This window comes from Amphibalanus amphitrite, unplaced genomic scaffold (assembly GCF_019059575.1).
Source record: "Amphibalanus amphitrite isolate SeventyFive unplaced genomic scaffold, NRLGWU_Aamphi_draft 000664F_arrow, whole genome shotgun sequence".
NCBI classification, from domain to species: domain Eukaryota; kingdom Metazoa; phylum Arthropoda; class Thecostraca; order Balanomorpha; family Balanidae; genus Amphibalanus; species Amphibalanus amphitrite.
In genome coordinates this window covers 222628-235634 of record NW_024882158.1, presented here as the reverse complement: position 1 = coordinate 235634, position 13007 = coordinate 222628, and the positions used below count along the sequence as shown (strand labels likewise).

General features: G+C 50.1%; 1 protein-coding gene across 1 annotated transcript in view; it reads right to left on the bottom strand.

Annotated features, from left to right (window-relative positions):
* LOC122364251 overlaps positions 1 to 13007 on the bottom strand; it is a 50020-nt gene that overhangs the window by 14448 nt on the left and 22565 nt on the right. Inside the window, exons 23-34 of the mRNA XM_043334453.1 lie at positions 8728 to 8881; positions 8131 to 8325; positions 7756 to 7842; positions 7137 to 7271; positions 6635 to 6736; positions 6229 to 6424; positions 4979 to 5201; positions 4546 to 4713; positions 4071 to 4224; positions 3666 to 3887; positions 2878 to 3006; positions 2589 to 2760 (exon numbers count right to left, since the gene is read on the bottom strand). Of these exons, the coding sequence (XP_043190388.1) occupies positions 2589 to 2760; positions 2878 to 3006; positions 3666 to 3887; positions 4071 to 4224; positions 4546 to 4713; positions 4979 to 5201; positions 6229 to 6424; positions 6635 to 6736; positions 7137 to 7271; positions 7756 to 7842; positions 8131 to 8325; positions 8728 to 8881 (1937 nt within the window). The remainder of the gene's footprint in view (positions 1 to 2588; positions 2761 to 2877; positions 3007 to 3665; positions 3888 to 4070; positions 4225 to 4545; positions 4714 to 4978; positions 5202 to 6228; positions 6425 to 6634; positions 6737 to 7136; positions 7272 to 7755; positions 7843 to 8130; positions 8326 to 8727; positions 8882 to 13007) is intronic.

Genomic DNA, 13007 nt, shown 5'->3' with positions numbered 1-13007 from the left:
CTTTCTCTCGACTCTCTCGACTCGCTCTTTCTCTCTCTCAGCAGCTCAGTAGCGCTCTGGCCCGCTGCTGTTGCGGACGCACGCGCGCGTCCCTAGCTAGGGGGTAATCACAGCTCGACAGGGGCGACGGGCCCGAGCCCGGCCGCCAATCAACACTGTACACGGTGGCGCCACCTATTGGCGGCCCGCCCAACTAGCGTTTGTCGGCTCCGCCGCCTTCTCAAGCTCAATTGTAGATCTTGATGGCCTTCTCCAGGTAGTTGTATCGGGAGCGCTTTGGCGTCTTGTTCATGTGCTCCAGACCCAGCCAGGAGAGAGTCGAGGAGCCTGAAAATGGCGGGGAGAACAGTCAAAACGACGTCTTGGTAAGACGCAGCAAGCACGATCGATTAGCAATATGTAGCAGGCGCCTAACATGTGCCTGATAGTCATTTGTTTCTGTATAAGAAAGACCTGTAATTGGAGAAGCAAAGTCAGAGCGTGAACCCAAAGCAAGCACTCACACAATATTCTTATATTTCCTGATAACGGTCAGCTTTCCGATCATCCATCCTGCCAACAGTGTACGGAGTGACCGGTACCAGCCGGCTCTCACCATTCCTCATGGGTGGCTCCGGCTACCCAGAAACCTTCACCCAGTCCCCCTTCACCCAAACTCCTTAACAAAACGTGTATCCCACCGACAGCATTTCCCAAATAGCCAGGAAGACAGTGTCGACTGCCAGTCAGCTACGCTTCATCCGCAGCTCGCTTTTGGTTTCAGGCTCAGCTGTTGAGCCATAAACCAAACGAACTTAACCAGTCGTTTACGAACAAATCGTAAACGAACTAAACCAGTCACGTATTAAAATGTAATGCCACGAAATACCACATCCACTTTCAGCTGTGTTCATTCAGTCAGTATCTGTCATGATTAACGCACCACATTAGCTAAGAACCTGCTATCTCACTTAATCAGTCCCAAGCCCTGTTAAATCCACAGCCGTTCGCTGACTTGTGCCCGGCCTGGCGTCAGAAGGCAGCTAACCGAACGCGTTGGTGGCTCAGACATCAAGGTCAAATGTGTGCTTACGGTTCAGCTTTTCAAACAGCCATAGCCGTTCCTGTTATAAAGTACCGGTGAGGGTTTATTAACCCGCGCCCTGGTGGGGTCTGTTTATAACGCGACCTGGTGGGGGGGGGGCTATTTTTTGCCCCCCCCCCTCGTATCTCCGAAACTACTGGACGGATCCGCAAAATTCAAACGGCGTTCGATAGCCCTGTCAAATTTGTCGAAGGAAACCAAATTTTATTGACCTCGGGGTCACCGATGACGTCACAGGTCAGGTCAAAGATAAAATGTTTCACCGTTCACGGGGCTTCTAGGGAAAGCGCTTTAACACCGAGTAAAACGCATTTTGTCGAAAATCAGCGATAAGACGTCAGTTGTCTAGTACATATGTTGCTATTAGAGGTCACTGGTCATACCAGGTCAGGTCACAGGTCAGGTCACCAAAGGTCACCAAGGGTCACCACATGAACCCAACTTTACTAAGGTTGTGCGATGCATGTTTTATGGCCAGTTTTTCATTTCCAACCCAATGGTGTTGGTTATAAGACCATCAGGTACGGTTTAGGTCACTTTCTGGTGGAGGTCAGGTCAAGGTCAGGTCAAAAAAGGTCAAATTTCAAAGTTGATATTTTTGCATAAAAAGGGTATCGATTCGATGCAGCTCGTCACGGGGAGTCTAATGGTGGTCTTTGTTTTGCGCTACGAGGTCTAGAATTGCTGAAAATTGAGTTTGAAAATTTGACGTCATCAATTTTGAACAGTTTTTTTCGCTATAACTTCGCCAAAAAAAGAGGTATCAATCTAAAATTTGGTATGTGGATGGAAGGCGGTAAGGACTATCACATATATTCCGGTTTTTGCGAAATTCAAAAAACTTTTTGGATTTTTCGACTATATATCCCAAAAATATATTTTTGATTTTTGGGGGTCAAAATCAAAAAAATTCAAAAATCCGAGATAGCAGTTTTGTAGCCCTGTCAATTCTACAGCTTTTATGTCCTAAACATTTTTCTGTGTTTGCAAAGCTATAGGCCTGACAGCTCTTCCCGCGAAACCCTTTTTTGGGTCGAAAACGGCAGAACATGACGTCACTCTGACGTCATTTCCGGCCAACCTATCATAGCTTTTGGAAAAATTTTTGGTCACCATGTGTAAAATTGATGTCCGGGAGGGTACTGAAAGTTTGGTGACGATCGGCGCAGCGGTTCTGGAGATATATCGAAAAGTCTGGAGGGGGGGGGGGCAAAAAATAGCCCCCCCCACCAGGTCGCGGGTTAAACTGGAACGTATTCATGTAAGGTGCGTCAAATACGAATTATAAGACGTGCAAAGTACGAGGAGCATGGCATACGACTAAGAACTGAAAGTCAGCAACCAACAAACTTGGCAACGTTTCTTTCTCACGTGAATAGCAACGGCTGCCCAATTGCTGTTGCCCAGCGGCCACTTTAGAGTGATGCACCCATGTCGGGCGGATAACCTCAGTAAATCTGTGGTATGACAATAAGCATGTGAGTGTCGGAAAACCGGTTCTCACCTGAGCCAATCTTGGGCCGAATATCCTGTAGACTGAGGTGCCAGTCGGCCTCCTCTGGCACAAACTTGTGCGTCGCCTGAGACACTAGTGCGAACCGATACTTTTCAAACTCTTTGTCTGGAACCTCGAGTTTCTTCTGTATCCGCTCTTTGACTGCCGAAAACAGCTCTCCCTGCGGACGGGTCAGGTCAGGTCAGGTAACTGGCAGACCGCAGCATGCAAACCGCAAGGATAATCCGTCGGATCACTTCGTCTCTAAGTGCTCACACTACCAAAGCAGAGCACTTACGTCTTGACTCGAGGCAGGAAGGGCACAACGAACGTAGAAGATCTCCTTCTGGAAGTGGGCGCACGGCACGAGCAGCTCGTCCTCCTCTAGTTTGAGTTCGTCACGCGGCGTCTCCTCCACCCGGTACACCTGACACGGAGACGGAAGAGATGGTTACAGCGAGGAGATAACTACATAGTTGGAAGAGAAATTCATAGGGATGTCACCAAGAGAGGAAGAATATATGTAGGGAGACAGTCAACGATGAATTGCCTGGGGGGTACTGTAGTGCCAAGAGGCCAGCCATACATTAGGGAAGGGTCCGTGGAAGTAAAAAAATGCAGTAAAAGCGGTCAGCCTAAGCGGTCAGCCTATAGTCCCAAAACGCACCACGCCCTTCACTGCCCCCCCCCTGCTGCACATGACTTAAAAACTCTACTATTGTCTGTTCCATATCAAGCTCGGGCGGCCAAAGTGCCCCGCTCAAAGCAGGGCGTGATTTCTATACACATAGCTATTATACAAGCGACTTTTGCCGCTCGCTTCGCGTCGCGACGGGGTATTACGTCAGCCTGTTAAACTCTCGTCACGTATTTTTTGGTTCCATCCCGATCGCTTGTCCGGTTGCTGAGATATTAGTATATTAGACGAATTGAACGAAGCAGATAATTGCCGAAAAAAAAAATCAAACTCAGCTCGGTATGGAACAGACTTTATTTCGTACGTATTTCACGTTCCCTCACAGCTGCATATACCCCCTTCCCCCAACTTTCAACACCAGTCCCCCAAACTTCCACCCTTGCACCCACCTTGGCCGAGCCGACCGGCAGGGTATCCAGGTGTGTAAACTCCTTCACCACACTGACTATCTTGTGTCCGACGATCTCCAGGAGTCGCAGCTGGCCCGAGCCGCCGTCAGCGAGCTGCACCTGTTTGGCCGCCTCCTCGAGAAGGTCTGCCACCGTGCCGTCCTTGTTCGGGTACAGCACGAGCTCCTTCTCCTCCTTGAGGCGAGGACCGACCCAGATACACTGCGAGGGAAAATGGTGCGACGGTTAGATGGACGAACGTTACGACGGGCAAACTAATAACCCAGTCCACTTAGCTCCCAACCCCAACGTCGTAGGCCTAAACTTGAAACTGTTTATCATTGAATGATGAATTTAGTCCGTCTCTTTGTCCTTTAGCCAGCCTCTCGCTGAACTCCAACTCACCTTGACCTGCCGTTTGTTTTCCAGCTCGTTGATGCGGATCGAGAGCTGCTGGTAGTAGATGCGCTTGGGCTGCCTGGGTTTGTAGCCGACCAGGAGATCCTTGAGCGTACCCTCGTAGGTGCAGCGCAGTGCGTTACCGGGACCCTCCCGGTAGCTGGAGCAGGTGACAGCGGGGTCAGATAGAGTAAGAAATGAGACGGCACCCGCCAAGATACCGGCGCAGAGCCGAAAACGGCCGATGATACGTCATGTAATACATACGGCGGCAAGAAACGATAGGGTTAGTGATATGCCGAAGAAGTGCATAAGCTGAAGTCATAAATGGGCACGTTTCCCTAACAGTTCATTGCCAACCAGCTCCAAACAGGACACGATATACACATACAAATTACCATCAAGTTCCCATCAGCGTATTCTACTCGTCCTATTTGCCACTAGTGCCACATCACGGCGGTCCCGGCCTGATCTTGCTCACTTTTGCGCCTTGAAGAACTGCAGCATGTAGGGGTCGGTGCCGAGCCGGAGCGCCACGGCGCGCGCCATCTGATCGTAGTTCATCCGCTGGGAGAGCTCGATCACAATACCCGGGTCCGACGGCACCGTCTTATCGCAGAACGTCACCTCCACCCGGTAGAAGAGATCTCTGTGAATGGGACAGCGTTAGAAAGAATGTCATCTCTACAAGGTAGAAGATTTGTTCCGCACACATGAGGGACGGGAGTTGTGTGGTTTGGTTTGAGCATTGCCTCCACAGGGAAAAAACTTGTAGTTTAAACATTTCAATGAGTTTGACAAGCCAGACCACAACTGCATACCGAGATGTCCATGGTAAGAATAGAGCCGCGACACGTATTCTGCCTGATCGGTTCTTTTTTACCACACTTTTTTACCCCTTCCTTAAAACTCACTTGTAGTAATCCTCGACAGTCGGCAGGTCGCCGTCGCACGGCTCATGCTCGGCCTTCTGGAAGAGGATGATGTCTCCGTCCATCAGCTCGTCCAGCGCCTTGTCCAGCGACGTCTCCAGCTCCTCCAGACGCTCCACCATGTTCGGTTTTAGCTCCTCGTACAGGTGCAGCTCGGTGTCCGGAGGGAAGCCGGCCCGCTCGTTGAGGAGGGGAACCAGCTCGCCTGGCGACGAAGGAGATCGGTTAGAAGAGGGAGAATGATCACGAAACCTATATCGTGACTAATGACTATCAAACTACTTACCTCATGAACAAACAAATACTAGCCAATTATCGCGCATATTTGCGTGCCTGCAAACTACACATCACAATGTCAAATCAATTGGCATCGTTGCATATCTCTCAGTATGACTATCAGTAAACGCATTTTTTTTTTTAAACTAATCTATGAAATAGTCCGCCGCCCATGAACAGACGACCAGGAGTGTCCACCCACGGTCCCGCACGACCACAGAACCATACGTTAACACCAAAAACAAAAATATGCAAGTCGTGACACTCCCTGCTAAGAAAAGGAAAATAACAAAAAAAGAAGCGAAAAAAACCTGTGCAGCCAAATACAGATGCAAGTAGTGTTATGAGTCATGCATGCAAGGGGCGGAAAGAAATCAAAGCTAAAAATAGCTTTGACTAGACACTACGTTTTTTTTTATTCAGTACCTTTACATTCATACCTTGGTTAGTTACACATTCGCACAGGGAGTTGGAACAATCACACAAGGACATGGGTATAAGCCAGTAGCATGCAGATCAAAAGGTCGGTGTCGGTTCCTGGTCAGGTTTCAGCATGGTCAAATGCCCACCGAAATAGGCCACCCAGCTAAGCAAGCTTGTTGCTGGGCGAGCCTAACTCGGCAGGCGGGGTAGATGAGGGGCGAGTTATTCTAATATTGCTTTCTCTATCGGAGATAAAGACCACTACGGTATCTAAAACTTCTAGGACTTCCTCTTGCGGCAGGCGCAAAAAAAAAATCCACAAACGCACATACACAACATAAACGGCACATGACACATTAATACAATACAAAGAAAGTGATACACATATAACCAAAACATTAAATGGGTAGCTACCCTGTAGCTAACTTTTAGTAAACACTTCAAAGTAATATATCCGCGATGGTTCTGGCTACTGCGCAAGACACCTAGTCAGCGCCCACCGAAGGGCGACAGGTTGGTTAGTTGTCACTCACGGACTTTGCTGGAGATGGGTATGTACTGGTGGCCGCAGTAGTGAATCTGCTTGGTGCGCGGACAGTAGAGTTTGAAGAAGATGAGCACATCACAGTCTTTGTCGAACGGCGGCAGCGAGGCGGTGGGCGGCTGGTCGGCCGGCAGACACTCCAGGAACAGCGTCCACGCAGAGTTCGAGTCGGCCAGGTCTGACACCTGAGGGAAGGTCACAGAGGTCAGAAAGGTCACAGAGGTCAGAGTCACAGCCAGTTCCCAACCTTCTGTAGCAGGATGCATGCCGACGATTGATGAAGTATCCATCTTTTTTAGCATGAGAGTGTACAATGTCGACTGCTGACACCTTACCCACCGTTTCTCAGCATATTTCGCAGTTTCTCTATTATCGGTGTTTTTTTTCTCTCTCACCTTTTTCAGGATGTCTCCGTCCATGTCGATCACCGTGGGTCGGTTAGTCTGGTTGGTGCGGATCGTCATCGGCCACGGCCGAAGGTGTTTCACAGGTACTTTCTGTCAACAGGCCGGGAGGCGAGAGCGTCTAAGCTTAGCACCAACGGTGACCACGCAGACATCGGGAACCAACGCTCTGAAATAACGCTGTGCAGTTAGAATCCGTGCCGTGAATTTACGCTGTAATCCTATAAAAATTTACCACGGAGACCTGACACTGTTTTCACACAGTGAACCTAACTGTGACTGGGCTCGACACCCTGAACTTTCACCAGGAGCCTTAACTTTGTGTTAGCTCACCATTAACCTAAGCCATGAACTAAATATAATCTTTCAACGTGAGGCAGGACCAAACTGCCATCCTAGACAGTGATCCCACAAACGCCTCCCGCCTGACCTCACAAATCGGAGTCACATCTCAACTCTCTGTCAAACCCCAAACAGTGACAAAATTACTCACCAGTGTCTCTGAGAAGAGGTCCATCATTTCTCGGAGGGTGGCCGACTTTTTCACTCTGAACGTCCGGTAGTTGACCTTCTCGGGGTCGTACAGGTCCGGACCGTGGTGACCCTCGAAACTGTCCTCCAGAACCACCTGCGGAAGATAGGAGCGTCAGTGGACGTTACTGAGGTCATGTCGGGTCACATCAGGCCATGCTCACACATAAGCTGCCCGCGTCAGGTCACAGTTGTACAGGACTCGGCAATTATGTAAGACGGACCCCGACGAGTCTGAGGGCCGAAGTGAGACAAAGGAGCTAAGGAATGATGCCACGGTGGGGCTGAGGATTAGCGACGTTCTATTATTATTATACATTAGATTATTATTATACAAAGATTAGCGATTAGCGACGATTAGCGACCCCAAGACGTAAGGCAGAGGGGTTCCATCCGGCCCCCTCGCAGGACGGCGGAGCACACGAACACTTACAACTGGGAGGAAAGGGTAAAGGGGCAACCAACAGAAGTAAAAACGAGCCGATCCCGGTGTATTTGGGGTTAAGACAGAGCCCAAACAGCTGATGACGGCGGGCAGGCCCCGCATGTCCGGCCTAAGATGTTCAATACACGTCACTGACCTGTACGGGCATGTAGAGGTGCTGTTCGTTCCTCTCCCGCCGCCGGATGGCCTCCAGACGCTTCTCCTCCTGCAGTCGCTCAGTCAGCTGGGAAAAAAAAAACAGGAGGAAAAGGCGTTAGAGAGGCGGTCGAGCGCTGGCCAGAATACATATATCTGGACTCTAGTCCGTGCAAATATACTTCAATTGCCCTTTGGTCTACAAATATCCGGTCACAGCACCACTGCTCAATTCCTAGCAACATTTGACATCAAAACATCTGGTCCCAGAATCTACTCATATATACTCTGTTCCCAGTGCAGCATGGTCCACGTAGTATGTCTCCATTTCCCAGTACCTCTTTCCTTCCGCCCACGCCACCGTCCCACCGCTCACCTCCAGCGGGATGTCCTGTTCGGTGACCTCCTGCAGCACCTCGGCCAGGTGCGAGCGGCGGATGTAGACCAGCATGTAGGCGTTGGTGCTGTGGCGCACCGTCAGGTTCAACTCCTCGTCCTGACCGCCAAAGTTGTGGTCGATCGCCTCCTGGCGCGTGCACCGCGACACCACGTCGTCGTCGAACTTACACCACTGGTGAAGGGGAAGAACGGGTGTGAGAAGGTTAGATCAATATTGACACCACGAAGCTCGACTAAAAACTAACCGTAACTAGCCAGTTAAATAGACCTAGACTAGTTCCCATTTACTTTATTATTTTACTTTGAATCTTCAGAAACTAACTATAGCTGTACCTTTCTCATGCTTACCATCCCAATCTGCTAAGGAAAAACTTCTCCGAAACAGCATTAGCTTAGTCGTTAACTGGTCTACTGAACTGGTGTCGGGTTTTACGAGTCAATTCACAAACGTGACACACCTGATGACATATTAAGGATCCTCCCACCGCAAACGGCTGACTTTCCCAACACAAACGCCATTCCCCCCCCCCCTCCTTCCCCATTCCTGCCACATTTGCCTATCACCCTTCCGTACCTTTCCGTCGCCTCTGGGGTTAATGAAGACCACATAGTGGCCGCCGTGGTTGTCTCCCGAGTGGACGAGCACCGCGTGCAGCACGTACTCGGCCGGCGTGCTCTCCGGCGTCTGCAGAAAGTCGTTCAGACGCAGCACGTCCGGGAACTCGAACCTGCCAGAGAGGAAGAGAGAAAAAAAGAGGAAGTGAGTGGGTGTGTGTGTGGGGGGGGGGGGTCCTGACTCCTGATGCATACGGGGCAGCCGAGAGGCATCGGGTTCCGGCCTAAAGCCTGAGTAGAACATAATATTGTGCGAGAGTGCACGTTGTTCACACTTAATTCACAGCTGGCTTTGCCCATCCCTGAAGCCTGACCACTCGATATCTAGTTACGGAGCGAGCGAAGCGAGCGTAGTCTTTCCTTAGATTAACGGAAATTTCTGAGTATGAGCGGCCGGCCGGCCGGCCGGCCGGCCGTGGTCACGCTTTTGCGAGGCTTATATCTCAGCAACCACTTGACCGATTTACACGCGGTAATTTTTGTAGGGTAGCTTCATTCCTTCTACCAAGTATTGGACTATTCCTGATGCATGTGGGTGACCCCTTATGCACGTGCCACGTGCAAAACGAAGAGGTGTCCGTTTTGTAATTGTTGCAATATCTCGGTAACTACTTGGCCGATTGCGCTGAAAGTTGGCATGTAGGTAGGCACCCACTAGGCACTGCATATCCATGTGCCAGAGTTGGGGTGCTGCTGCACGTGCGCACGTGCAGGGGTCGTTTCCAGATCTCGAGAACGGCTGGACCGATGGCGCTCAAATTTGGTACACGGTTAGGGACCAGTTAGTAGGGTGCCGTGCACAAGTCAGTTGGGACCCATTTTGCACGTGCGCACGTGCAGGGTGCCGCTCCCAGATCTCGAGAACGGCTGGGCCGATTGTGCTCAAATTTGGCACATCGCTAGAAACCGGTCAGTAGGGTGCCGTGCACAAGTCAGTTGGAGGTACCCCCTCGAAATTTCGCACGTGCAAGACTCACCCCCTCGCTCGCTCCGTTAGTCGCCCCAAAAGGCGCTATACTGGTTACACAATCGCACAGAAGGGAATCATCAGCTGAACAGTGAACAGCCTGTCAAAATGACAAACATTTCCATCAATGTTGTTGTTTATTGGGGCTTTAGGGCGCGCCGACTGCGAAGGTCATTTTGCGCCCATAACGTCACTCTAATAAAACAAGTGTTTCAAAACAAGAGACCTTCTATATACCAAGGCTAAGAAAGTAAAAGACTTGATAAAAACGGCAAGGTAAGATAGAACAACGCAAGAGCGTCGTAACAATCAACTGACTAGACAAGTAGACTAGAGAGGAATTGGGTCAGGTTGAGTAAATCACCTGGAAGTTGACCGAACGGATAAAGGAAAAAATATTGCCGGATAAAACCCAGGGTGACTCGTCACCCAGTAGGTGGCGGATAGTGGTACCAGGAGCAATACAGCCCAGGTAGCGTGTCCGGTTCCGTTCAAAGAGTGGGCAAGATAAAAGAACGTGAGCGACGGTTAGAGGCACGGAACACCTGTTGCACAAAGGCTGCTCACCTCCTGAAAGGAGATAGCTGTGCGTCGCGTATGTGTGACCAATACGGAGTCTGCAGAGGACCACTTCCTGGAAACGATTGCCTTGCAGGCAAGACTGCCAAGGCTCTAGAGTTGGTTTCAACTCTCTCAGCTTGTTCCTTACACACAAATCCCACTCTGCCTGCCACTTTGAAAGCATGAAGGGTCGCACCAGCGGATAAAAATCCCGGGCAGGCAGAGGCAAGCGCCGAGTGCAGGGTGCTGCGGCGGCGCGTCTGGCAGCAGCATCAGCAAGCTCATTGCCTTCAATGCCGACGTGACTGGGAATCCAGCAGAAACGGACTGATTTTCCAGATTGCTCCACCGACGTAAGCCGAGTTAAAATGTCCCGCACGATGGGGTCAACTGAGTTAAAAGTACGTAAGGCCAATAAGCTGCTAAGAGAATCAGATAAAATCAAGTAAAAGGGACTGCCAGAAACCTCGATGAAACACAAAGCCTTCTCTATAGCGACTAGCTCTGAAGAAAACACCGAGGCGGAAGGTGGCAGAGAAAACGAGCGGGTGTCACGACCAGCGACAAAAGAGCAGCCCGCTCCCTCGGTTGTCTTCGAGCCGTCTGTATAAACCGTGATAAAACCATCATAAACGGCAATGTGCTCTAAGGCTCTGGCTCGCGCCTCAGCAGGCAACAAGTTGTCCTTCTTAACAGTCGATAGTGAGAGGTCCACTTGCGGATTGGCGTTTTTCCAGGGTGGAGGGGGCGTGTCCCAGGTACGCCGAACGCCACGCAAGGATATGTTAGCAGCTGAAAAAAGACCTCCCATGCGTTCTCCGAACGACGGTCGTACCCTCCCGTCAGATCGAGTAGCGTGACGTGAAAAGACGTACGGGTACGTCGGATGCGTTGGGTATTGGCGAAGTTTCAAAGTGTAACGCATCCCCAGCATCTGGCGACGAAGAGCTAGAGGTGGCTCATTCGTTTCAGCCAGAAGACTACTCTTTGGAGAAGTGCGGAAAGCCCCGGTGGCAACGCGGAGCGCAGCGTGATGTACTGCGTCCAGGGACTTCTTGCTGGACTCACTTGCAGAATCATAAACAAAACACGCGTAGTCCAGCTTCGATATCAAAAGAATCAAGAACACACAGAATCGCGCAGCCAACAGGCTTACTTTTTGCTGCCTGGAAGCTACCTAATCGAACAATCCACTCATCTACTAAACACAAAAAAAAATATCGGAACAATAACCGCGATAAATAACCAAACTTCCATTCCCCATCGGTGCAACCATCGACCACTAGTCCGCGCCCTGCCGCCATTTTCAGTATTTATCAGCAATCAGTGAGCCTCGGCACGGTTCATTAACAATTGCTCGGAAGCTCTGGAAAATCGATACTACTAGCTAGCGACAAACCTCAAAGTTTCCCCAACATCATTCGATGCTTTTCAAGATTTTTTTTCAGCCTGTCTCCCGAGTCACGCGCAGCTAAATGTTATAGAGCATAGCACTAGTACATTCCGCCCGATTCATCGCAGTGCGGAGAGAAACAGGCATCAGACAGCAGAGGAGAGGTAAAAATGTACCCGGCTGCTGTTTGAATAGACCTTGGTCCACTGACACTCATGAAGAATGGAGTGGGATCACCGTACCGAGCAGAGAACCGGCCTCACTACAGTTTTGAGTCGTTGCCCACTACTCGCCTTTCTGGCCGTTCTTCCACTCTCTGATTTCTCTCTGACCGTCAGAAGACCTGATAAGCCGGCTAAATACCGTCCGTTCTCACACTGAATGACGCTGCCGGCCAAAAGTCATTAATTATACTGGTGTCCATTAACTTACCCTTCACTGGCCCCAGGATGTTACTGAGAGATAACCCTGCATTTTTTCTTTTTAATAGCTTTAGTCCGAAGCCCGAACATTTTGAAAGGAAGGATTCACAAAGACAGAGCACCCACTAAGCGAAGCTTGTTGCGTTGAACCTGCCTTCTACCCTCCGATCGCGCAATTCCGGTTCTATGGCAGAATTTAGAGTCCAAAGTTTAACGTGCGCACATAGCCGCGCACGGCCGGTCCCCTCGCTGACTTCGCCTGGCTACGGCCTGCCACCAACTGCAGCCATACCTGTCAGGAGGGCCATAACGTCAAGCGCCTGTCGCGCTTTGAACCCGGACTGTTTTAACCGGGAACGCGTGCTCTCACCACGCGGAGTCCAACGCTCTACCAACTGAGCTACGGGACCCGCTGAAGTCCCTCGCCAGCCACCCAGCTTGGGGGAGGGGGGGGGGAGCATAAAAGTCCTCAGCTGGTAACTTTTAAAGGTAGTGTGCCACCTTTGAAAGATTTCCCGTTTTATTTTTCCTAGGATAAGAAGCTTCTGTTTTTACCTAATATCGCAAAAAAAAATCAAAAATGGGCCTGGAATAGTGCCTTTTTCGCCTAAAAGTTTATCGGTTTTTAGATATGTATAACAACTGTAGTGGGCTCACCTGCAAACAGGCGTCGGGCAACAATCGCGAATGCGGCGCACTTGTGACAATAAGCAAAGGTCATTATAGTGTTACGACCATACGACGTACGGGAATGAGTTATCAGCTGTCTAATCGGAGACAACACAATGTCGAGCCTTAAACTGTAAGCCTGTATTGGTATTGTTTCTTAAATTTGGCTGTCGAACATTAATTTGTGGTTTGAAATATGATTTTATGTAAAATAATTGATATGAAAC